The sequence below is a fragment of the Protopterus annectens genome, chromosome 4.part0, assembly GCF_019279795.1.
Source record: "Protopterus annectens isolate FY-2018-M chromosome 4.part0, PAN1.0, whole genome shotgun sequence".
Lineage (NCBI taxonomy): Eukaryota > Metazoa > Chordata > Ceratodontiformes > Protopteridae > Protopterus > Protopterus annectens.
Genome location: NC_056733.1, coordinates 100,437,027 through 100,464,685, shown reverse-complemented (window position 1 = coordinate 100,464,685; position 27,659 = coordinate 100,437,027). Strand labels below are relative to the sequence as shown.

At 37.0% G+C, this 27,659-nt stretch overlaps 1 protein-coding gene across 1 annotated transcript in view; it reads right to left on the bottom strand.

Moving 5' to 3' along the window:
* Nucleotides 1-2,372: 2,372 nt before the first annotated feature.
* The window catches only part of LOC122800219 (germ cell-specific gene 1-like protein), a 640,636-nt gene continuing 615,349 nt past the window's right edge, over nucleotides 2,373-27,659 (bottom strand). The window contains exon 4 of the mRNA XM_044069713.1: nucleotides 2,373-3,434. Within this exon, the coding sequence (XP_043925648.1) occupies nucleotides 3,134-3,434 (301 nt within the window). The 3' untranslated portion in view covers nucleotides 2,373-3,133. The remainder of the gene's footprint in view (nucleotides 3,435-27,659) is intronic.

Here is a 27,659-nt window from a genome sequence, read left to right as displayed (position 1 = left end):
ATTCATCAGGAAACCTGCTGTTTATTGATATCCATTTGAAAGATGCTCGGAAGATCATCACTGGAAGGCCCAGAATCATGTAATGGTGGTTAGACTCAGAGAAAAGTGAGAAGGTGAGAGTTAAATTTTTAGCACTTTCTCACTCTTCTCTGAGTTTGTGCAATTTTGCACTTGATGTATATCTAGTTTGAGGTATTGGGGCTTATTCTCACATCAGGGATTCTTGGAGTGGGGTTTGTTTACCTTTAAAAAAATGAGTTTTGCAGCTTAGGCAGTGTTGCAGTTCTGAGAAGGGATCTCACAAGGCTTTAAATGTTTTGTTTTTGGACAATCACATTGATTAAATCAGATATGATGACTCACAGTAAACCAGATTCATCATTTACAGAAAAAAAAAAAACAGTTATCACATATTTTCAGGCATTCTGCCAGTAAATATGATAAGATTTTGTAGATTGATATGCATGACTTGTACATTGGGGGGGGGGGGTCTCTCTCTTGTAATTAATAACTAAAGTATATACATAAGCTCTGTGGTGCATGCATTAAGTATGTAGCACTATAGTATATGCTACTATATAGATAAGGGCCCTAATCTCAAAAAGGGAAACTGTGAGTGTGTGTGTTTGTGTTAGTATATTCCCTTGCAGCAGGGTGTCTTTTTTGCCTATGTGTGTGCAATGGTTATACACTTTAGGGGGGTGGGAGGTAGGTATAATGGTTAGGGTGTTTACCTCATAGTCACAAGGTACAGGGCTTGATTCTTACATGGGGAAATTGGCTAGGCTTAAAATAGCCCATAAAGGCAGTTAGCCTAGCATTAATCTATGACCCTATATGTTGAGGTGACAAGAAACCAAATATTACAGAAGCACATGTAAAGAATATCACACGGATGCCATTATTACAGGGTACTATGGCATTAGTATCACACAACGACACACATGTAAAGAATATCACACGGATGCCATTATTACAGGGTACTGTGGCATTAGTATCACACAACGACACACATATATTTAGACTCCATCATGTTAACAGTAAAAAAATGTGTGGTTTTGCATATGTCTTTATATCTTGTCAGCAAAGACACAGACTTTACAGTACATATGTGTTCAGCATATATATGACTTTATACTCTGTCAGCCCACAAACACACCCACATACAGTACACTATGCAGTTGTTCAGCATATGCACTTATATACTGCCACTACAGATAGACATTACTTTATTTAGCTGTTCAGCATATGCCTTTATATACTGTCAGCACACAGACATTATGCTATGCAGGTGTTTAGTATATCTCATTATATATTGTCAGCACTTCCTGGGGGAAGGGGGGGGGTTATTTCCCTTAACTACCCCCCTGCTCCACCTCCCATGCTTGTTGCTCTTACTTTCAAAGATACCCCTGTCTTTGAACCACTCCTTCCCTAAGACAGTGTCATTGAGAAATTCTCTCCTGCCAGGATGGGCATGCCCTTCCTTTCCTGTCATTATGTCAGTCACCAGAGTTGTTAATTGAACCTGGGTCAACTGGGCTGTAGTCAGAGCTTTATCCCTGTATGCCACCAGAGCACCAGATGCCTTTATACATTGTTAGTACAGACAGGCAAACAGACTGACATTATATGCCTTTATATGCTATCAGCATGCACACACACATAGACATCATACTATGCAGGTGTTCAGCAAATGTCTGTACACACTGTCATTAAAGACACATATTACATTATGTCGGTGTTCAACATATGCCGTCATGTTACCAGCACACACACACACACACACACACACACACACACACACACACATCACACTATGCAGGGTTCAGCATATATCTGTATGCAATGCCAGCACAGACATGCGGACATTACATTACATTATGCAGGTGTGCAGCATATGCCTTTACCAGCACACACACAGACATCACATTATGCAGGTGCTCAGCATATGTCTTCAAGCAGTGTCAGCAGAGACGGACATTACATTATGCAGATGTTCAGTGCAACACACTAATATGATCTTTGTTGCAGAGTAATAAAGTTAGAGCTGCTTCTATGGTATAAATTATTTTTTCTAGCCTGCAACATCAATACATTCTGCTTGGAAAAGGGCAGTAATAAGTGCTATACTTAGACATTGTTAATGAAAAACTTGTTGACTCTTTAAAGAGATTCTGCTTAAAAACAAACACAAAAATGTAAAAGCAGTTTGGGCATAGGTGATGGAATTGGTGGATACACAATTGCTTTAAGGCTATAACACTTTCCTGTGTTAGAAATTTAACTGAATAACAAAAGACACACATCTTTCTCTCCCTCAGTATATATGATGAGATAATTTCAAAGCAAATTGAAATAAGTAAACCATATGGAAGTCAATGGTTTAATTTGTGCTGTGAAGTCACCTGTAATGTACCAGGATAGTGTGGTTGTACATAACGTAGAGGATTTAAATAGAACAATGACATCACTTGCTGGCATTACAATTTATGAAGGAATTTAAATTTATAAAACTGAGGTTCAAGTATGAGACATTTGCAATGGCATTTATAATCTGGAACCATTTAGATACACAGCATTCACACATCTGCTAAGGTATAAACCACATGAACACTACACGATACTGAGAACCTCAATAAAATAAAATCTCAGTGGTTTCATTATTCTGTTCTGGAAGAAATTAATCTGAAAATATTGCAACTAAGCAGCAATGTGTACTAAAAATGTTTTTCTAAAAAATGTAATGTCTTTAAGTTGCTATGACTTTGGTGAAAGGCAAATACTGTTTGAGGCACAGAAGCTTGTAAGTAAACTTTTCACAGCACACACGTTAGTCTGTACGACCTTTCATGTTGCTTCAAAGTCAAAGCCATATTACAATAATTCAGTGATCTGACCAATATTCTAGCATTCTTATAAACCATAAAAAATGTAACTGTATATTAAATTATTTATACTTCATTTCTAGAACAATTACGATTGCTGTTTTGTATTTTATCTTTGCAAAAAATCTGTATTTATTGCACCTAATACGTTAACTCTGTAAAGACAAATTATCTATTGAAGAGTAGGATTAGATAATAAAATAATTAACAAATACAGTATTACAAATAGGCTACAACTCAGAATTTTAGCAGTACTCTTCTCTTTGAGTCTCTGGAATATCATTTAAATCCACAAACACTGAGGTGCTGGATGTCTTTCGTCCACTATTGGGTAGATCTTTTAACTCTTCCGTGGTACTTGCAACTGAACTTATATACATATCCCACATTGGTTCTGCCAACTCCTGACTCAACAATGTTGGTTTGGCTTTCAGGTTTCTCTCCAGAGTTTTTCGCTTGTGCTTAAATTCCAAGATGGTTTTTGTGTATCTGTTTATTGTAGTCACTGATGCAATCATGCAGCATGTAAATGATCCCCAAGCAAGACTGTTATAAACAAGACAAAAACACAAAATATCAGCAACACAGAAGTAACATCTCAATGTGATCACTTTACTTATTTATTATAAAAAAACAATAGACAATTTTATACTCAGACTGGGGAAACATGATCACACTTGGGGAAATGGAAAATTATGGCACATCCTCTATAGTTCTCCACTTATAACAAAATCAGCATTGATACCTAACTCATAGACAGTGTGGTATTGTGTTATGGGGAAAATGCAAAAAGGTGGAGAATGCCTCTCAACTGTCCAGATTTTTACTGTATATTTTTGGTCTACTCCTCACAAAGTTTGTGGTTTTCTGGCAAATCACTGATGACTTAATTCACTAAATAATGATATGCATTTGAGTTTCAGACTTAATATCCTTCAGAAAATGCACACTAACACAACTCTTGTTATTCTATCAACTTTCTAAGTTTATAACCCCTTGCGAATGCTCTGATAAATCACAGAATACTCCAATCATAAACCAACTTCTTCCCTTGTGTTTAATCTTTTATTCCTACCAGCCTGTCTTAACCTTATGTCTTGACATAAGTCATACTTTACAAATAGTACTAGCTAAGTTGAAAGCTTAGATTTTGTTGTCATGATGTAACAAATTTGTATTTTCTTATGTATACTACATTTTGTTTACTTTACACTTTATTGATTATTGCAATTCGTGCATTAAAATTTACTGTTACTCATGAAGCTTTTCTCCCCAGGCCTCCACTGAAAAAGGACCTGTATCCAGTCGGACTTTCCCAGTAAACAAATGTTAAATAAATAAATAGCAACAATATTTCTTAAGCTTTCTTAACAGGCTGAGAGATATGAAGTGAAGTAATTATTTAACAATAACACAACAAAAAATTAAACTAGCTAATGTTTCCATTAGAATAATAGTTATGCAAAAGTAAAATACGGGAAAGTGAAAGTTCTTTCCAAATGTAATGTCAATAGCATTCTGCATAGTTAAGTGCTTTAAAATACATTCATGTATCCACCCCAGCTGGGGTTCCCACCTTTTCAAATAACCACAAAAGTGATATTTTGTATGGAAATACAAGACTTTAAAGAACAAAAGATTTTGCAGAACAAACCATATTAAAACAGTGCAAAGGAGTAAAGGTGACTTTTTTGCCAAAATAAAAGCTTATGCTTGCAGAATTTGAGCAGTTTATGTTGTTTCATCGAATATTAAGGTGTATCAGATATAATGTAATTATTTTATGCAACTATAGGTGGAAACTTAGGAATTATGTTTTGTACTAAAATCTCAGAACATTTATAATTTGTCATTTTTTTGCTTTTGCAGGACACAACTGCACAAATAGGGAATGTCCTGGGTATTGAGGGACATGTGGTAACCACAGCCCCAGAGCTGTTAGTTCTCTGGTTTGGTTACCATGCGAGATGTCTTCTGTATAGTCTGCTTGTCCTATCTGTGTCAAGGTGAATTTTCATTGGCTACTCCAGGACTACTTCCACATCCCAAAGATGTGCAGATAGATGAAATCGCAAATGTCCAAATTGTCCATAGTTTGCAATGTATGTGTATGTATACATGAGCATGCCCATATATGCATCATGTAATGAACTGGCATCCTGTCCAGAATTAGATCCTGTGTATGCTATAGCTTTCTTGACACCTTGAGCAGGATAAAGGTGGTAATGGAACATTAATGAATGTATGTGTGTGTGTGTGTGTGTGTGTGTGTGTGTGTGTGTGTGTGTGTGTGTGTGTGTGTGTGTGTGTGTGTTTGTACATGTGCTTTGCTTTTTATTTATAAAAATCTCCGTTAATTCATAAATATTATTCTACCAACAGCATGTATAGCAAGCACCAGCAAAAGGAACTTAAACCAAAGATCTAGTTTGGCAGAGCTGCAAATTACCTTGTGATGTACAATCCAACACATGCTTGTGAGATCACATAATCCTGGCGTTAGCTGTACACCGTAGTGTACAAGTGCACAATGTGATGGTACAGCTCAACCAAGACATAGGAACCCCTCTTAAACAATGGCCAAGGTAAACATTCAGTTCTCACTAGCAGTGCCAATAGTATGTAATAAGCTTCTTAAAATGCATATCAATATCCATTTAGGAAGGCAGAGTTCATTTACCTGTCACTAACTGGTCCTATATTTGCAGCTACAAAATTAGAGAAAAGACTTGTTTCTCACCTGTCCAATTCTCATTGTGCTACTTCTAAGTAAACACTAACAACTAAAATTATGTCTGTGTAGCCTGTGAAGGCCTACTTGATGGTAACTATACAATGCATTGTGCTGTATAAATGTTATCTGTTATGTGTAATACATTTCTTAAGAAACGACTTTATATGTCTACACCATCCCTAAGTTTTATAAGGAATAAATGGAATAATTAGGTTTCTAAATGTAGAGATTGCTTATTTTATAATGTACTATCTTACAGTTCACATTTTTGTTATATAATTGTAGAGCTTTTCTCCTTAAATATTGCTGAAATGTGCTAAGCCAAGTCAGACTTTTCTGGTTAACAAGTTTAAATAAATTAATCCATCTATCCATCCATACATACATCAGTACATGCATAAACAATGAAATGAAATTAAAATCTACATGTGACAGCTCTGAAAGTACTACATGTTCAAAAAAGTGTACACTGTTATTCAAAAAGCCATCTCTAAAAAAGCAGAAGGTTTTAGTAAGAAACAGAAATATTATTAAAGAAGTACTCACTGGTGCATTATTTGGGAAACCCTACAGTAGTAACACCAGACGTATCAGGTTGATTATTTTCTTGACAGAAATCCATCTGATGTTCAGCTATCAATCTGCATTTTCAGAGATTTTTTTAACAAAATGTTCATGGTGTCATCCAGATTTTCCATAAAGGAAAAAAAAGTACACAAGCAAAACTAACTTGTTTGCTCAAATCTACATCTACTCAAGGATTTATAAAGAACCCCACCACTTGCAATTAAGAGCTATGATAAAAAAGGCTCTGTGTCTGCAATGTGGAGATTTGTGATTCACATAAACAATAGCTGCAATGTGCAAACAAATGAAGTTTGGCAACAAACAAAGTTGTCCCGGGACATCTTCATGGGGGGGTTAGGTCAATATTAGAGGGAGTTAAGTGGGTTGGGGAGGTGAAAGGGTTAAGTGGAGGCAGGGATGGTTGGGAGGAAATGAGTTGGTGGCCTTGTAGAGCTATAAGTAGTTATGGGGAGTACGTTAATACAAAGAGTGAACTTGTTTGTTTATTGCCTTTGGCCGGCTGGTGAGTCTCAGTTTGGGTTGTTTCACAGGTGGTGCTCTCACGCATACATGCATGATTTTGGTGATGGGGGAATGTTGGAGGCTGAGGTTGTGCTGGCTTATGGCTGCTGGATGGTTCAGGCTCAGGTTCTGTGGGTTGGCCGTTCATGTGTGAATAATTAGAGGCAGACAGAAACTGAGTTTTAACACCCTTCTAAGGGCTTAACACTGGGTCTTAAACTGTGGTAGTGCTAAACCAGGATATAATTTCACCAACATGGCTAAGTTTTACACCGTATGCCATGGGATCAGCACCGAGAAAGTTTTGGAGTTCTGTAATTAGGGTAATCACGGAATGGTCAGACTAACCATTCTGAATATTAATGCTACCGCAACCTGTTCTATCAAACTTTTAGTTTCTAAGGCAAATATTTAAAATAATACCTGATTGTATTTTGAAAGCTGCTAGTCAGCTATTACTGTGTTTGCTGCATTGTGTCCATTTGTTCCACATTATGTTGGTTAGTGTGCCTCATTTGGAGATGAAAGGTTAAGAGCTAGGCAGATGGCTTTACAATATGTTAGCTTGGCTTACAGGGCGCTAATGGATGTACCCTGTAATCGCAAGGTTACCTGGGTTGTGGATATTGATAGGTCCCTTCACGTGTGGGGTCTAGTTGTAACATCCTTGACTGGTAGCTAAATTTATCTTTGGTATTTGACAGGGTCATTGGAAGCATAGCTTCAGTTATGGCTGCTTTGTCATATATGTGAGTGGCGGTGCTACATTCCTTCCTGGATTGGCAGGATAGGTTGTCCTTTAAGATGCCTTGGAATGTGTGTTATATATTTTGGATGATTTACATGTCTTTTTCTTTTTTGCAGATGGGGTCTTGGAATGCTGCGGCTGTAATTTGGAATAGGTGGGTATAAGGAGGAGCTTTCTCTTTACATATTAGAGGGCTTACTTTTCTCCTTTTCTTTGTAGATGGTGGTGTGCCAAATACCAGTTGTGGCGATACACAGTGAATTCGCAGATGATGGAAGCAGTGGCGAGCTAGGAGGTTACACATGGGGAGCACAAGTGGGCAACAGTTACTGATGGAAATTGATGAAGTGCAGAAGGCATCATGCAGTGGTGTGAAAGGGGATTTGAAAGGTGATGTTTGATAGGATGGATCTTCTTGCCACTGGAATGGGGCACAAGGAGAGTCTGAGTAATCACCTTAGTAAGGCATGTTAGAGCTCTGTGTTTAATTAGTGGGAGCTGATTATTGCATTGGTATAGGGTCAGCAAGCAAGAGGTAGGTGGGGGGGCAAATGGAAAAAACTGTTGAGGACAGTTTAGTGGGAGTGTGGGGATCCTAAGGGATGAGTAGAGTAACAACATTCATAGAAGGGCAGAAACTTATTAGGCTACAGCCCTATGGCTCTTAATTACCTACTAGTGGTATAGGTAACATAAAGAAAGAGAGCTTTTGAGGGGAGAGGCCAGGGACAAACAGGGGTTAAGATGGTTTGGTAATGAGTGAATTGCGGGTGTTATGGCTGGGCATGTAGAGTACTTCATGGTTGAGTATAGGTGAGTTTTCAGGAACTAGGTCAAGGGGTGCTGGTTTTCTGACATCTAAGGTGAAGACATTAAAGTTTTGGAGTTAGACTATTCCCTCCACTGTAATTGAGTTGTTGCACATCCAGAACTGGGTAGTTGGTGGGCTAAGGTGATATGCTGCAGTCAACAGGGTCCTGGGTGTTAGTCTTGATAGTAGCTGTTTTGACTGGGTGTTGATTTGAGTTCAAGGGGTTACAGTTTGGGTACACCAAATGATGTTTGGCTTGACCCTTCCCTTTATGGGAAGTAGTGGGTTAAACAATTTTGGGTAGAAGGAAGGGGGAACAGTCTGGTCAGGCTGGTTGGTGGAGAAGAGGGATAGATTGCCCTCTTCTGTTCCCCCTCTGATGTCTGGATGTTCATTTCAAGGATCTGGGGAAAGGAAATGAGTAGTTGGAGGAAGCTTGCTGAATAGGTAAGCAAGCTGAGGTAAGGATGGTGCTTATTTGGTGGAAGGTAATTCAATGGATGGTGTATGAAGTGAGTTAGGACTCTGCTTCATAAGTAAAGTAAGTGAGAAGAGGTATGGACCCTGCTTGTTGGGCAGGGTGAGTAGGTATGCTGCCCAGATTAACATTACAATGAATGGTGTATGAAGTGAGATGGGACGCTGCTTCATAAGTAAAGTAAGTGAGTAGAGGTATGGACAATGCTTACTGGGCAGGGTGAGTAGGTGCACTGCCCTGATTAATATTACAAGGATGTTATGTTGTATTTAGAATTAATTGTATCATGAATAGTTGTAATTAATAAAGTTGGTGATCAAAGCTATGTTATGGAAATTTAATAAATATTGTCAAATGTCATTTGGTGTGATGTGTGTTATTGAAGGGGACTGGGACAAATGAAGTTTGGCAACAAACTAAGTTGTCCCAGGACATCTTCATAGGGGGATTAGGTTAATATTAGAGGGAGTTAAGTGGGTTGGGGAGGTGAAAGGGTTAAGTGGAGGCAGGGATGGTTGGGAGGAAATGAGATAATGATGGGGAGGGGCTTAAGAGGTTTAGTCTAGTGTAGTTGGGTTAAGCAATCACATTTTGGCGTGAACTTGCTACCCACCCACCCTCCCTCTTTTCATGGGTGGGGAGTAGGGTTATTTATCAGTGGGGGTAGGCGAAGAAGAGGGATAGGCTTGCCCTCTTCTGTTCCCCCTCTGATGTCTGGATGTTCACTTCAAGGATCTGGGGAAAGAAAATGAGTAGTTGGAGGAAGCTTGCTGAATAGGTAAGCAAGCTGAGATAAGGATGGTGCTTATTTGGTGGAAAGTAATTCAATGAATGGTGTATGAAGTGAGTTGGGACGCTGCTTCATAAGTAAAGTAAGTGAGTAGAGGTATGGACCCTGCTTACTGGGCAGGGTGAGTTGGTGTGCTGCCCTGATTAATATTACAAGGATGTTATGTTGTATTTAGATTTAATTGTATCATGAATAGTTGTAATTAATAAAGTTGGTGATCAAAGCTATGTTATGGAAATTTAATAAAAGTCGTCAAATGCCATTTGGTGTGATGTGTGTTATTGAAGGGGACTGGGACAAATGTCATTATTGGCAAATGTGCGTGTCTCTAAACCACCATTAACTACTGAGAGTGCAGATCAGCACTTCCTGTGGTAGCCAACAGTGGCAGCTTCATCGTGTTAGCACAGGCACCCCCATTCCTTTTACACACACACACACACACACACACACACACACACACACACACACACACACACACACACACACACACACACACACACACACATACCCCATCATGGATGAATTCAGTCACATATTAACAGTATCACACTTCACAGCCTTCAGATCTGTGGTAGTGCAAAAGCTGAGTAGTGACTTTCTAAGTTTGTTGGAGGCAAATTTAATGTCCGTCCCTGATTTCCTCCTGTCTTGCACTACAAGTTTGAGAGGTATGCGCACTGTTCCCAGTGTCTCCCACTCATCCATCATGAACTGTTTCTGACATGGACTAATGCATAAGATCTCAATATAGATTTAAAAAAATCCTTGCTGAATTAACATCAGTCAGTGCAGTGGATTAATGCTGAGGTATTCTAGGGTAAGGGAAGAGGGCTTGAACCCAGCCCCTACTGTGCACATACATTTTTCTTACATCTTATATTTGTTAGTGTATCCCTGGTGGCTAGAATTACCACCCATCCTCGTACTGTGCAAGTGTTCTAGCTCAAAGTTACACACTCATGTTAGCAGGGGACTGTGCAAGAAAACCCAAGTTATGTGACAGGAAGATGGCACAAAATATAGACTTTCAACAGGAACCCAACATGGAGGAGATTTTACTTGGAACATTACCTATAGAGTGACCTTAGATTGTGCTCCTAATTTCACAAGCAAATCAGCAGCTGCATCTTGACTTTTTATCCTTACCACCATACAAACAAACCTGTCTTTGACGTATGTTTTTCTGTGTGCATCTAGCACCAACTTTCCTATTGGATTCCCCAATTTCTAAAGGGAAATCCTTAAAAAAACACTTTTTATACCCAACCAATTGAGTCAGAAGTCAGGCAGTGGTAGGATGTCATCAATCACTCAGATTTTTTTGAATATTCATCTCACACTACTACATTTGCATGTTGGTAATTGATGTGCAATGCTTGCTGCTTTAATGCTGTATAGCAGCATGCTTCCACACTGCTATGTCACATGTTTAGCTACAATACCACCTGCTACATATTAGGTTATTGCAATTGGAGCCTTGTGAGGGAGTGCTGGGTCAATTTCTCCTGTCCTCCACCAAGTATATGCTATAGCTTGTCTACCCCATCAGTATGGAGTCAGCAGAAGGACTCTCATTTCCAAGTCCTAGCCAGCTACTTTGACACCTAGGCCAGCTACTCAAATGTAAGTCATCAAAGTTGCAATAAGTGCGTCATTCCTCTGTGCCACAGAACTAGCAGCTGCAACTTGAATTTTAATAAGTTCAAATACCTGCTCGTGCTATCTGTGTGTCACTTTTAAGACTGACATCTTCCATATCTCAGAAATGTTCAGGGTAGCAACACTTGGATGCTTAGAATTCTAAATCACAATGTATGACAAAGCTCTAAAAGCAAAGAGATGAGGATAATTTTAAATAATTGACTCCTACTGCACTGATTATATGCAGTTTTAGGTAAATATTTCAAGGAATTATATCTGGATGCTCTGCATTACATACTGCTCCTAAAACTGTCATTCCATCCTTGCAGATTTATAATTAGCTCAGTGCTAGGCCATTTTATCCTTGTTACTACTGGAAATTTTGGTAGTGGCATGATCTTTCTACTGAAGAAAAAAGTGCTTCATGCCTACAACACTAGTTGTGTGAGATGTCTTGTCTTATTCAAGTTTATAACATTTGAAAGGCACCCCACCTACAGTATTATTATCACAATGTAGCAGTACTGATCTTGCAGTATTCAATGCTGTGATTAAATGTGAGAACAACTTTTAAATTAAATGAGTAAGGTAAAATGCTTTACCTATTTAATTAGAAAAAAATTATCTCACTCTAAAAGGAGATCTGAACCAGAGCTTCAGGCAATTGCTGTCCAGCTCGAAAGCCCTCAGGAACCTGACATCTCCTCATTAACTAAGAGCTGGCAGGTATGAATGAGCTAATATATGGATGGCAGTCTACAAATAGAAAAATAATTTTTGTTATAGCATTTAACATTAAAAATATGCTAACATTCTAACATAGTCAGTCAAGGTAGACCTAAACACATTTCAATGGCCATCTGTACAGTTTTATTATTAAAAGTGTACTCAGCTATGAAAAAAATCCCATTTGTAAGGGGTGAAAGCCCTCATCTACTTCTTCTTATATATTCTTTTGAAAGACCAAATAAAGGATTACAGATATAGCTTCTTAATATTTTATCTAATGTTATTTAATTACTTATCAACTAGAAAGCATTCTGTAGGGACACTGGAGTTTAGCCTGTTACCCCAGCAATTTTTAGGTTTTTGGAAGGTGTAGCATTTAAAATAACAGAAAATATCACTTGTTCTCAGAAGTTAAGTATTACTGTTTTGTTCTGATAGTTTGTCAGGGAGAATACATGCAGAATTCATATCTGTTATGAACAGAATACCAAAATGGAGCAGCTTAATCTCTATGTAGTCCTACTGGTGGTACCCACAAATATAAGACTATGTCTCTGACAATGTTAGTGAAGTTTCCTAGAAAGTTTGTCAGGGAAATATGCCATGACTCAACTATAGAATACAATTTTCAGATGATTTAGGTACAAAGACATTTAAATAGCTTTATTTTCATATATTATTTTAAGCCATACAAATCTATATTGAGGAATTCATAATTCCAGAGACAGGGTCAAATTATGGAGACGTATATATGATGTTTCCTTCTGATGCAATGTCGATACATTACAGGTATATGCTGGGCATTCACTGCATTTCTCACCCTGAAGAGAAACCATTTACCTACCCCAGTGAAAACTGGACATAGTGCAATTTGGTAGACTGCCAACATGAAACACATATGAAAATCTGAATTCATTACCTCTCTGCATGAAGCCATATCCTAATTGCTGTTTGAAAATATTAAGGAAAATGTGTATATGTATATATATATATATATATATATATATATATATATATATGTGTGTGTGTGTGTGTGTGTGTGTGTGTACAGTATATATATATATATATATATATATATATATATATATATATATATATATATATATATAAAGTCACCAAACTGATACAAAAACAGACAAGGCTGAAGTCCAAGCACCTCTGGAACAATGGTCAAAAGTTCAAATGAGAGGAACCACAAGTTGAGATATAAAAACACCAAGTGTTTAATGATTCCAGTAGCAAAGAAACGGTTAGCACTTTCATTTGAACAAGTTTCCAACTTCATCAGACAAGCTATTATGCATGCATTCACCTTAAATACCATAACATTTACTTGTATTGGTTAAAAACAGTGTCAGTCATCATGATATACAGCTGAACATAAAACTGTTGCCTCATATGAACCTAAAGCTATCAACACTACATTAAAATCAATTTAATACAACTAATGCTTAAAAAAAGTATATATGTATGTATATTTAAATATGTGTGGAAATGTATAAATTAATATATAAAACTCTATGTTGTTGCCAGTTGTCAGACAACCTTATTTTTGTTTTAAAACCTTTTTTCTTTTAGTGCTTTTAGTTTCAGCATGGCTGAGATAGAAGTGTGGTCATTGATGCCAGGGGTCTGCTTGAAAGCAAATTTGCCATTTTAGCTCATTTATTTCTAACTGTAAACCCCAAGGCTTGTTTTCCTCAATAGTGACTTGATCAATTGCTACAAAAGAAAATTTATGGTTCACATTGTCAGAAGTATGTTTGACCAATGCATTATTCAGATTGTTTTTCCTAATGGCGTAGTCATGCTCATAGATTCTTTGACTTAGCTTACCTATGTAGAAACCAGAGCATGAATCACACATGGCCAAATAAACCACTGCTCTGGAATTGCAAGAATATTTCCCTTTTATCTGATGTCCAATGTTTCTAACAGTTATATTGTCAGTTACTTTTACCATATGACACCACAAGCAAGCTCCACATCTAAAAGTTCCTTGTTTAGTTCCATGACACCATAACATCAAAAGGTTACTTACTCAAGCTCCTGGAACAGCTAAAGTGGCTTCTGGGGATGTAACCACTTGGCCACCATGGAGCACCTTGTCATTTTCTTCTTATTAGTGCAATCTTGGAGTTGGTATATTCAGTTGGGGGGTGTGGAGGTGAAGACCTCCCCCACCTTTGGTGGGTTGTGTGTGGTTCATTTTGCTGGTTTTCAATGGTGGCCAAGAGGTTACATTCTAGGACATATTTTTGCTGTTCTGGGAGTTTGAGTAAGTCAGCTTTTGATGTTATGGTGTTGACAAAATGAGCTTTTATAATGTGGTACATTGATATAATACCTTTGAATTTTGCTGTGATCAATGGAAAGGAATTCTGCCTAATGTAATGCAATTTATTTTATTTCATAAGTGTATACACACACACACACACACACACACACACACACACACACACACACACACACACACACACACACACACACACACACACACAGAGCTACCAGTGATTCAGAATCACAGTCATTTAACTGTAGTAAAGTGACAGTTTTGTTTTCATACCCAGATCTAATTCTGTGACTTTTAATACCTCTTGACAGAGTTCATCTTATGTGTTAAACCATGAAAAAAAAGAAAAGAAATTCTATTTGTTTTAATATGTTATCTCATGTCACACATGGCTGCACCACAGACACACACACACACATACACACACACACACACACACACACACACACACACACACACACACACACACACACACACACACGTGTGCACCCTCCCTTAACCATGTTTGCTTAGCTGTGATCATGTGACAGTACATCAGCTGCTTTCACACTTTCACTAACCACTTCTCAAAATACTATTTTTTATTAAGTGCACCTAGTTGTTTGACTTTATAAAGTGAACGAAATTTGGTTAAACGTAGAATAATCATCTTGTTTCACTGACAAAAAGCATTCTTACCCATTTATGATAATTTACCTGTGAACAACTGACAGTAAACCAGTTGCTTTCTGAGGCAGACAACCCACAGACTAAACAATGTCTGAGGGCATGGTAAAGGATTCTGCTCATCACAGGTTACTCACTTTGCATCACACACATACAGCATACCACAAATTTCTTCAGACAATAATTTAAAAAATTTGGATGGCAGCAGATAAGTTGCTTTTACACTTAGTCTTCTTACACCCCTCCCAGATTAACAAACTTTAATTTGATAATCTTCTATGTTTCTCTGAAATCAGCTGAATGAAAATTAACCAAAGTAATATATTCCACTTAATTCACACACAAAAACTTCCCCTGCTCTTTTTATCAGTAATTAAATGTGATCACATAGACCACCCATTACAAATATATGATATATCCCTTAAATTAAGAATGGAAACTCACTTTAAAACATACCTGCACCAGGGAAGGGAGCTGTATACTTTCTATGGTCCTTTATAACTCCAGGTCTGCACTTTAACACTGATTACTCATCACATACCAACCTACTTCCCTAAAAGTTTTTTGAATACAAGAGCAGTATGCCTTAACATTATATGTTTATTTGTTCATAATAGAAATACATTTCTTTAACTTACCCACTTTGCCCCTTTTTGATGTATTCTTACAGTTAACCCTTTATTTCTTTTGGGACAAGTGTGGTTTCCTCAAGATCAAAGTTTTTCTTCTTGTTGCTCCAGTGTTTGTTGTATTTCTATGGGTGAAAACTGGATTTACATTCATACGCATTTAGACATTTGCCTGCAATACTTTATTATTAATGTGTTGTGCTTTGCCTGCCTCTGGGCTGCATGAATATACTTGTCTTGAGAATATTGCTTTTATCATATTGTGACAGTATTCAGGGGTTCTGTGATCTGCATATTTTTTCATGTTACTTTTGTCACAGTTATGAATGGCAGCCCCATTTGTGGCACCTATATATTGTTACTTATAGGACTTCACACACACACACACACACACACACACACACACACACACACACACACACACACACGCACACGCACACGCACACGCACACGCACACACACACACACACACACACACGTTCTGTTTGCAGTTTGAATTACTAAGCCCAACATATAGTTATTTCACTTCTTAGGGGCACTGGAATTTCATGCTTGACATTTTTGGTTTCTGAAAAATCAGTGTACACTTTGCTAAGAAACTCACTGTGACAAATGTAGGACGTGGTTGGATATTCTATTTTGTGACATACAGAATCCATAGTTTAGCTTTCTTAAGCATTTTTGCAGCATGTTGGGGGTAAGGAAGAGCACCTTGGAGAGGATGGCTTCATTTGTGCTTGAGATTGTGTATCCTACATTCCTTCTGGAAGTAGGATGAGTTATACTTTTATACATGTAAATTTCACACAAATTAGCCATGAAGATTTTGGCCAGTCATACCCACTTTTCAAGTGCCTTTCTCCAGATTTTCAATATCTAGAAGTTGAGAAGTATGGTGTGTGTGTGTGTGTGTGTGTGTGTGTGTGTGTGTGTGTGTGTGTGTGTGTGTGTGAGAGAGAGAGAGAGAGAGAGCGTCAACCTTAACTACATTCTGTTCATGATATGTTTGGAATTATATCTTCTTTGATTTTAGATATCTGCATTTAAGATTTCAGTCACTTTTCCTATTAATAGTTTATGGGAAATATCCAAAAAATATTTCCTGTGAACTAAATAACCAATTAAGAACCATGATGTAAAGCACATTGAAGTCTGAAATGTATAACCTAAACAGAAAAATGAATGAAGTTATATTACTGCAAATGTTATGATGTTGAAATCTATCAGGATACTGATGTTTACATCATAATGGAAATGATTAGAAAAGTGAGTAAATGAAATGGTAGACAAAGATTTGATGAAACATATCTTCATAAAGTACATCAGACCAGTCTTAGCTTTAGACATCATTGTGCAAGCAGAATGATGTGGTCAGATTTTATGGAAGTGCGCTCTTTATTGGGACATACATTACTTTTTTTCATTTTTTAAGCCTCTTTAAAAAAGCAACATCAATGATAAATGTTAATATCTCATCCAGTTCTGTTAACAATACAAAAATAAGTGAAATGCAATGCAATCAGGGAATTTCTGTACCCTCTTCACCCCCCCCACCACCACGATTCAGTGATGGCACTGTAAACATGACCAAATCATTCCTTTTTTTAATTACAAAGTGGCAGGATGCTGGGTTATATTGTGCCTCTTATCATGGTTAAGTAGCTAGAGGTATGAGTTATCATGGCACTTGTGATGACTGCCCCATATTGACTACAATATGACACACAGCTGCATCCTGAGGGAATGAATTTGGAATTTAAAAGGTAGTAAAATAGCGATAACTTTGAAACTGCTAAATATTTTTCGCATAGTCCTCTAAAGGCATGTCATCAGCTGTGGCCAGATGTCCTAAAAAAGATATTTGCATTGCTCTGCCTTAACATCTTGGACTTGCATCATAATAATAATAATAATAATAATAATAATAATAATAATAATAATAATAATAATAATAATAATAATAACAATAATAATAATAATAAATACTTTTTTGCAAGATGTCAGTGGTAGAAGTTATAATAAAGACATTTCTGCTACATGTCAGTGGTATAATTGTTTTTATACTTTTTACAGATTCACATTTTCGTAATCATCTTCCTAGTTTTAATGATAACTAATGCAGGTCGCATGCACTGTGTTCTTCGCACAGCATTCTAATGTTACACAGATCAGAGAGGAGATGTACACACTGTTACTAGGCAGACATTGACCTTAAACTGTAACTGATGGCACCTCTGACAGCATAGCTGTATAACATGTAACACAGGTACAGAATAGTTAAGCCTGAATCAAGATGTAATCTGCGGTTCCACTATAACGACGTTTATACATTATTAAAATTAGTCTTCATCATCTGTGTGGCATAAAACAAAGCAAGACCAGACTTCAACAACAATTTAAGTCAGTTTAAGTCATGCCATTATTAAAGAAAAATGACACTTCATATCTGAGCTAAGATCTATAAAAAAAAATAGTTTAACAAAACAGCTTGTCAGTAAAATAAAATCCATATTTTTGTTTCTTGTTGCAATATTGAATCAAACCACAAAGTCAATAAAATGCTGCCTTTCAGCTTATAAGCCTGACCTGCAGTGATAAGCTTTGATGGACATGCCCAGGAAATAATGAACATTCTCTGAAATATGGTCTAGCATTTAAAGAGAGAGTTCCATCATTTTCTGTTAGGAAAACCGGTGATCAAACATGGCTGTCTTCAATGTCAGCAAAAGTAGTGCGATATTAGTATAATACAGTTATTTATACCTCATGACAAACTTATCATGCTATGAAACTGCAAGTTGTATTTTTGTGTTCACGGTTGCACAGTTAAATTGAGGCCTGTTGTCACACTTTATCATCCCACCCCCTCAAAGATGTTACTTTTGCTGTTTGTAGCATTAACGTGATGGCTTACTGCAAAGGATTTCCTGCACATATTAGAAAAGTTCGGTATAACCCTTCACACTCTTATTATAAATGTTAAAATGCTTTTACCTCTGGCAAGTCATGTGTAAAAGCCAAGAGCTTGCCTTTGAAACAGGTTTCAGAGCTTTGAAAAATTTCCCCCACAGATACTGCTGGAATTCACAACCAATCTATCTTGGAAAGGCAGTGAGAAAACATCATTCCATGGGATCTATAGATACAGACTGTGCTGTGTATAATGAATCTGTTAATTTGTTTTGAAGCAGTAACATTGTTGCTTGTCTCATGCATTTAAAAGAGATGATGAAGCAGTAAATGGGTTCAAGATAGTTATTGTACATAAACATGTTAGGAACTGTAAGTAGAACAGTATTTAAGCGAACTGATTCACTCATAACTTCAAACACACTCGCATGTGCATCTCCACTCGACTGCATTCACTCTGGCTGACTGTACATAATGGCACTGTTTTCACACGTGCTCAGTACTTATATGCAAGTACTATCTAGGTACAGTGGCTGAATAGGAACAATACTCTCAATGATCTCCATCCTCTCTCTTTGATTTGTTCGATATGCAATAGGAGAATAAGATGATGTGGATTCACTTTAGAAGATCGAATTCCCAAAATCTCGAACCTCATATTATCCAGACCAAAAGATCGAGTTTTGGAAACTCGAACTTCTAAAATGAAACGAAAAAAAAAAAAAAAAGTCAACCATTGCTTTTGCAGGGGGGCTTCACCCCCCTGCACCCCCCATGTGGGGGGCTGTGCCCCCACCCCCCCTACTTAAATATACCAACTCCGAGATCGCGCTACAGTGGGGAAAAGGGAAATCTCCCATATTGCGCTGTATGCACAAGTGAAAAACAGGAGATTTCCCACTTCCTGTCAACACCACAAAATAGATAACAACATTACGTACACACAGAGCGTACAAGAAGCCTTCCTCTGTGTGCACATAACGTTTTAAGGTAAGTAAAGTGTTATTTTTTAAAACTTTACATATTCGATATACTGAAATGTCGATCATATGGTCTCGACCATATGACATTCGAGATTTCAGTATTTCGATAATGTAAAGTGCTCCCGATGACGTATATACTAGAAAACATTTCAATAGTAATAAATCAAAACTCAAGTCCAAGTCACTGTGTATGTGGTTATATAATGTGGTTATATAAAAGCTTTGATTGGGCTAAGCAACAGGGACAGTCTTTGGGGAATTATTCTCAATAGGAACTTCAAGGATAACATCAGAATTATTTGAGGAAAGTACACTGTTCTGCAAAATTGGAACAAGTGTAAGGTTGCTCTGAAAAATAGAGTCTTTGGCACAAGCGATCTGCTGTATCACTGGTTCTGAGACTGGAAGTATATTTCTTCTAAAATCCATTCTTTTTGATTGAACAATATAAGATCTCAGTTCTTCACAAATATTTTTGATAATACCCACTGGGTCATATCCTTTGGACATCTGCATCCTTATGATCTCTCCTTCTCTTAATCATCTGAGAGGTTTGCCAGATTTGTTGAAGTACAACTTTTGTGACTGACATTTCTTCAAAAGTTGAGTCTTGACCAACTCATTGTTCTTTGCATATGGAAAGAATTGTTGCTTACTGAACAACAAGGTTGTTCTTGTTTGTCTAGACATTAATTTCTGACCAGGTGAACCAAGCAAGTTATCTTGGGGAATGTTTCTGAGACTGAGTAGGTTAAGAAAAACATTGGTACCATCTCTCTTAGATTTCTCTAACAAACATTTTTCACTTTGGACTGCAAGCTCAGCTAATCCATTGGACTGGGGATGCTCAGGACTACTAGTAACATGGACAAAGTCCACAACTCAGCAAATTTCTTGACCTGCTGACTGGTAAACTGTGCACCATTGTCAGATACAACTTTGTGTGGACTACCATGCACAGAAAAATGTCTCTTCACTTTTGTAATGACAGTGCTGGACATTAAATTAGGAAGAAGGTCAATTTCAAACCAATGCCAGTAAGAGTCTACCAATACTAAGTACTGCTGACCATTCCATTCAAAAATATCAGTAACAACTGTCAACCATGGTAATTTAGGAGTCTGGTTTAGCTGAAGAGTTTTTTTTTGTTGGTGCAATTTAGTACCATTGCAAACTGAACATGCTAGAGTTTCCTTCTCTATATCTTTTGACATAGAAGGCCACAATACTATGACTCTTGCCCTTCTTTTGGTAGAATCAGTATCCAGGTGTCCGAAATGTAAAATCTTGATATATTTCAGTTGTAACTCTGAAGGAATAACTACTCTAGGACCTTTCATGATGATTCCATCTTCCATCAGGAGCTTGTCTTAGTAAGGAAAATATTTCTGTATGTCAAGTGAAAGACTGGTCTGTCAGACTGTCCATCCTTGATTGATAACATGTGTCGGCTCATAAAGAATAGGGTCTAAAGCTGTGTGATTTCTGAGTTCATTAAGATGTGATGAGAAAAAATTTCTGACTTCCATGACCTCAAGGTCTGTTTTCTCATCATCATGCTGTTCTGTGGTTTGTCTGGGTGCTCTTGACAAAGCACCTGCATTATATAAATATTTGCCTTTTGTATAAACAATATTGAGATTGTACTTTTGCAATTTTAAAATCATGGGTTGCAAGCATGCTGGGGCTGAATATATTGGCTTTTTTATAATTGTCACTCGAGGTTGCTGATCAGTCTTTATTAGAATAGGTTTGCCATAAATATAATCATTAAACTTCGAACATGCAATCTCTACTGCCAGAAGCTCTTTTTCAATTTGCGCATACTGCACCTCAGTTTGGCTTAAAGTTTTGGATGCATAGGCTGCTGGTAAGCATGCTTGAAGACATGCAGCACCAAGACCATACTTTAAAGCACTGCATGAAAGACTTACTGGTTTGTGAACATCATAATATCTCAAAGTGAGTGGACTGGCAATTTTCTGTTTGAGAACATCAAATGCTCTTTGGTGTTGTTCCAACCAAGACCACTTTACATTTTTGTATGTTAGTTCATGTAATGGTGCTGAAAGCTCACTCAAGTCTGGAATGAACTTTCCTAAATAGTTGACCCTACCAAGAAAACATTGTAAAGATGTGACATTGTCTGGAACTGGCATCTAAAGAACTGCAGCTTGCTTAGAAGGATCTGATTGTAAGCCAGAACTGATAAACAAATGACCCACATAAGTAACTTCTCTCAGCTTGAATTTACATTTTTGAGGATTCAGTTTAAGACTGACTTCACATGCATGGTCTAGATCTTTCTTAAGGTTTCTATCATGTTCGGCTTCACCACTGCCCCCTACAGTAATGTCATCTACTATGATAGCGCATGGATAACCTGAAAAACTTCTTCCATGGAGTGTTGAAGTACTGCACTGGCAGAATTTATCCCAAATGGCATTCTGAAGAATCTGTACCTTCTAAATGGTATACTGAAAGTAGTTAACAAGATTTGTGATCCAGTGAAATTTGCCAAAATGAAACTTTTTGCATCTAAAACTGAAAAAATAGTGACATTTTGTATGAGAACTGCTATGTCTTGTACTATGTGCATTGGATAATGGGATGTTTGTTTAAATCTCACAGATCAATACATATTTGAATATCATCTGAGCTTTTCTTATGAGCTACGACTATGGAGGATACCCATTCAGTCGGTTCTTTTACCATTTTGTTTAGTGCTGTTTTTATTTTGCTCTGCATTACTACCAGACCCTTCCTTGGTGGTCTGACAACTGGGCTTACTTCATGGTTTAACTTCATGGAATATGTGACTGGTAGCTTGCCAAACTTGTCTTTGAAAATATCAGCACATTCACAAAAAATATTTTGTGTAAAACTATTGTGGTTGTTCAGATTTATATGGTGGACCTTCTCATTAAATGAAATCAGTCCCATTCTCAAACTGTCTTTGAGGCCCAGCAGTGAATGCACATGTCTTTTGACTATGTAAAACTGCAAGTTATAGCTGTTTCCAGAATGATGGCATGTGAGAACTACTTCGCCATCAGTTTGAATCTCTTTTCCACCATAAGCAACAAGTTTTGCACACTTTGTTGAATCAAGTTTCCCACCAGCTCTTAGTTTAGCAAACATCTTTGCTGATATAACATTGCACTTGGATCCAGTGTCTACTTTAAGCTGTACAGGTTTCCCATTAATCTGAACAGTACAAAATATTTTACCCTTTACAAACAACTGATAGTCTTCTATATTAATGGTTTCATCGATCACAGAGCATCATCAACACAGAAAGTTTGCTCACAGCTTTCTAACTGACCTACATGCACCTTTGAATGCTTTCTTTTATTAAAAGATTGTGACATTTTAGTCTTACAAAGCCTTTTGAAATTATTCTTTTTACATTTGTGACATTACTGACCAAAAGATAAGCACTTTTCTCATTCAGGTTTATGGTTGCCTCCACAATTATGACAGCTAACAATAAGATTAGGTGATGTGGCCCCATTCTGTTATGGTTGAAACTGGGTACTGCCACACCCTTCAGCTTATATCTCTTTTTTATCTTAGCCTTCTGTTTTATACTGTAAACATTCGCACTGGTAGACACTATATGCATGATCTTTTCAATCGTAAGCATATTTGTGTACTTTTATGTAAGCTCATATATTTGAAGCATGTCTATGGTTTTGCTAAATGTCAAATCACTATCTCAAAGCAAAATCTATCGCACTGCATCATTATTAACACCACACACAAGTCTGCCCTTTATCAACTCAGCTCGCCAATCACCAAATCTGCATGACTTGCTTTATTTCTCAAGTCAGTAATATATGCTGGTATAATTTAACCAGGCTTTTGATTTCTTGTGTTAATTATGTGCCTTTCCACTGTAATATTCATTTGAGGGTTACACATTTCTCGAAATTTATGTTTTAAATACTTAGGGTCTTACTACGTTTCAGCCTGTATCACAGTATGGCAGTTCTCCCCCTCACCCGCATACATGGCAGGTGCATAAACAAATGAACATCCCCTTTCAATGGCTTCTGAGCCAGCTAAATTAAGGAGTATAAATGCTCCGGTAGGTGTGTCTTTATCAGAAAATGCAGCCTGTATGGAAATATCATATTCTTGTTCAAACACTCTCCATTCTCAGCAATATTATTATTAAACACCAGCAGCTCAGGTCTGGGAAATCTCTCTGCCATCACAACAAAATGCGCTTAAACACAAGCATAGACCAGGTACTTGTAATTATGCTCAAATGCACAACAATCTCTTTAAAAAGGCTTCACTTTGATACTGTGAACACTGCGAACATTCCAGAAACTTCACACACTTCGAATACCTTTAGTTAATGCTAAAAAGCAGTACATTGCAAAGAAATGTGATCTTTTAGCCTTTTTGTACATTTTAAACATTTCAGAACTTATTTCGAACACTTCCATACTTATTTCAAATACTTTTATCAGTATGTTGCAAATTTGGACATTTCGTTTATCTCAGTAATTATTCTGAATGTTTTAAATGTTTTGCCACATATTCGTTGACGGAAAATCATTTAAATGAATTTAAGTACCTTTGAATAACCTCTGACCTGTTTATGAGTTCACTCCAGTATATTTCTCCACTTCTAACCGTGTGCTTCATGGCTTATGTGTTGTTTCACTTTGAATCCCATTCTAGCACCATTGCTTGCCTCATGCATTCAGAAGAGATGATGAAGTGGTGTATGGTTTCAAGATATTTATTATACATAAACATGTCAGGAACTCTAATTAGAACAAGTATTTAAACTAACTGATTCACTCATTACTTCAAACACACTCGCATGTGCATCTCCATTCACAACTGCATTCACTCTGTGTACAAAATGGCACTGTTCTCTCACATGCTCAGTACTTATATACACATGCTGTCTAGCTACAGTGGCTGAATAGGAACAATATACTCAATGATCTACAAACATAAATTCTTTGTGACTATGGTATTAATCCTTTTTGCTATAAATCTTAAATTCTTAGAGCCAAAGATCCCACTATTTTTAGATACTGAACTTAACAGTTGTGTAAAAAACACATTAGTACAAGAATGGAGGCGGTGTTTCTACATGGAATGATATTTTCCTAAAGTATTGTGACATTGATTATATTAACTAGGATGATGCAAAATGGTGGTCAGGGAGCTAATATTCACAGCACAGAGCAGTTTTGTATAAATGCTACTTTATGTATGACACTTACCAAGATAGTTCTGTTGCAGTCACCTTAGCTACAAAGGTTTCCTATTGGAACATTTGCAGTTATATTCATGTCTAGAGGGATGTTTTGTCACTTTGGCACCCTTTCTGGAAGGCATTATTTGAAAGAAGGTCTAAACCTTATGTTGTGCCTGCTCCTAGGGACCATATTTTAGTTTTCTGTGGTCCCAAGTCATCTCACTGACAAGGAGAATAGTATAGGTAGTATACACTATAATGAAGATAACATTCTGAATCTATGGCATTGTTCTGAATGAATACTATCTGAGGCACTGCTTTTCACATCAGTGGTTCATTAAGTGTACCTTGGTTCCCAGGCAGTTTTGAAACCATGCATCCGTTTGTTTACAGTTATTTTAGCAGCCTGCATAAATGCAAGTAATTAATTTTACTGACATGCTTAAATGCCTAAGTATAGCAGAAAAATAAATACAGATGAAAGGCATATTACAGTTTTAAAATATAATACCTAGGTATCGTAATGCATTAAATAAAAGTGTGAAACATTCAATAAATATTAAAATAGGCCTTGGAGTATAGTTAAGTCTTTAGGAATTCTTAAAATTCTGTAAAATGGGTTCCAGTCATAGTTGATGAGGTGGCAAATCTCAGCAGCAGGACCCAGTAAGAGAAGGCACAGACACCAGTCTTGCAGATGAATCTTGGAAATAGCGCAGTTGCATAAGCTAACATAGCATAACAGTAAATATTCAAATAGATTACTATTGTAGTAATCAAATGTACATGTGATGTATCCTGTGAAGGACTAGACAACTGCCCTGTCTACGAAGATTTGGACACACTGCACTTCTGCCCACAGCTTGAGAGTATACAGTGGCATAAGAGGGATGTATGGGCAGAAAAACTCTCAGAGGTTTCTTGCTTTAAGAGGTGGCTGAAGCCTGAAGCTGTACAATAATTAGGTTTAAAACTGGCAGAGACTATAATGTTATGTCAGAATGTCAAAGGTATAGCAGGGAAGCACATCCTGGCTAAGGAAAGAGCAGGAAGAAAAGGGGGGAGGATGGTGGGTTCTACTATTACGACAGTGACCTATTTGTACATCTGCTGTTATAGTAAGTTAACTTAATCAACTGTACTGTGTTATTCATTAGATCACTGTTGCAGTAACCAGAACTATATGGGACCAGTTGCCACAGCTTACAACAAAATGGATGGAAAATAATTAGAATCTAGAAGCCATCGAAGGATGGATTTTGCAGATTTAGCTGTAGCTCTGGAAGCTGAATAAAACTTGTAGTGTTTAGTAAAGGGGTGCATAGCAGACTAAATACCTGCCTCTAGGATAGAACTGGTGTCCACCCCTTTCCAAAAAGTATTAGAACTAGCAACAGCTTTGGTACAGTGAGCTCTGATTTTCTTGGGGGGGGGCTGTTTGGATGGAGAAAATAACTTTTAATAGTCAGAGACAGCCATCTGGAAATGATTTGTTTAGAAACTGCCTGACCTTTGTTTTTGCCATTGAAAGAAGAAAAACAGTGTTCAGATTTTCTACAATCTTTAGTCATGCAAAGTATAATCTGAATTGTCTATGAATATCTGAAGTACGCAAAATTATTTATATTTTGTTTTTTGGGTTCAGGATAGAATACATGAAGGCGAACAATGTAATTCACAACAAAACTAAAAAAAAAAAACTTTGGCATAAAGGAAGGATTAGTTTTAAGTCCCACCCTGTCCATGTGAAAAATCAGGAAAGAATATATAGCCTGCAAATCAGACATAGGGGCTACCTGAAGTCAGAGCAATAAGCAAAAAAGTCTTCCAAGTCAAACATTTTAAAGAGGCACTGGCTACAGGTAATAAAAGGGGTGTTAATTAATTTCTACAAACCATAAGATACCATGGATGGGGGGGGGTCACTTGTTTTCTAGGTGGCCTAACATGCAAAACCCCTTTCAAAAATTGTTTAACTAGGAATGAAGAGTAAAGGTTGAACCACCAAGAAGGAAGACCTCAATGCCACCAGAAAATTTTATTGAATGTTGAGCGTTTTCATCTATATAAGACCAGACTTCTTCAGAACAACTTGCATAAAAAAACACTCCCCTTAAATACACTCCTTTAACAAGTAACCTAATTAGTACAATTAAAATTTAAAGTCACAGCCATTAAAATCTAGAATAGTTACATACTTCTACATAAAACAACCATGTCTTTTCATTTTTAAAATTCTAGCAATACTCATATATTCATTCAGTCCTGGGAAATTGTGTAGCATTCAATCTCAATTGCCAGCGTAATTCACACTCTTCTAATTTTTCTGGAACTATTCTGCCTTGTATATCATAGTAAAACTGTTGGATTACTAAACATCCAAATTTATGGTCACCACATTTTTCTATATGTTTACTTAATGCACTTGTTTTAGCTTTTTTGGAAATATCATAAATATGTTCGTATATCCTAGATTTAAATGTTCTAGCAGTTTTCCCTACATAAAATGCAGGACATGTCATGCACTTTGCCAAGTAAACAATGTTGCTTGATAAACAATCAAAGTGTGAATGTATATACAATTTAGTACCATTCAGAACAAAAACATGCCCAGTTTCCATTATATGTGTGCACTGGTTACACCTTCCACATTTGAAATTCTCTATTCTTCTATTTGTGTGTCCTCCTTCTGTTAAACATCCACCCTTCTCCAACAAAAGATTCTTAACATTTAAGTCTCTTTTAAATGTACATCTAGGGGTGCTACCAAAAAGATCCAATAAATCCTGATCTGAAGTTAATAAGGGCCAATTTTTCTTAATGGTGTCAAATATTTCCATGCTATCTTTGTTGTATGTACAGATAAAAAAAAAAAAATCTTGGTGGAGGTTGTACTAAATAATAATTTTATTTTTTCGAAGGGCAGTTTTTTAGACAGAAAGTAGATGTTGTTATGGGGGCAGCTTGTGCCCCCACATTTGCAAACTTAGTGATGTCATTTTGGGAACATAATATATTGTTCGGCAGTAAATACCATGTA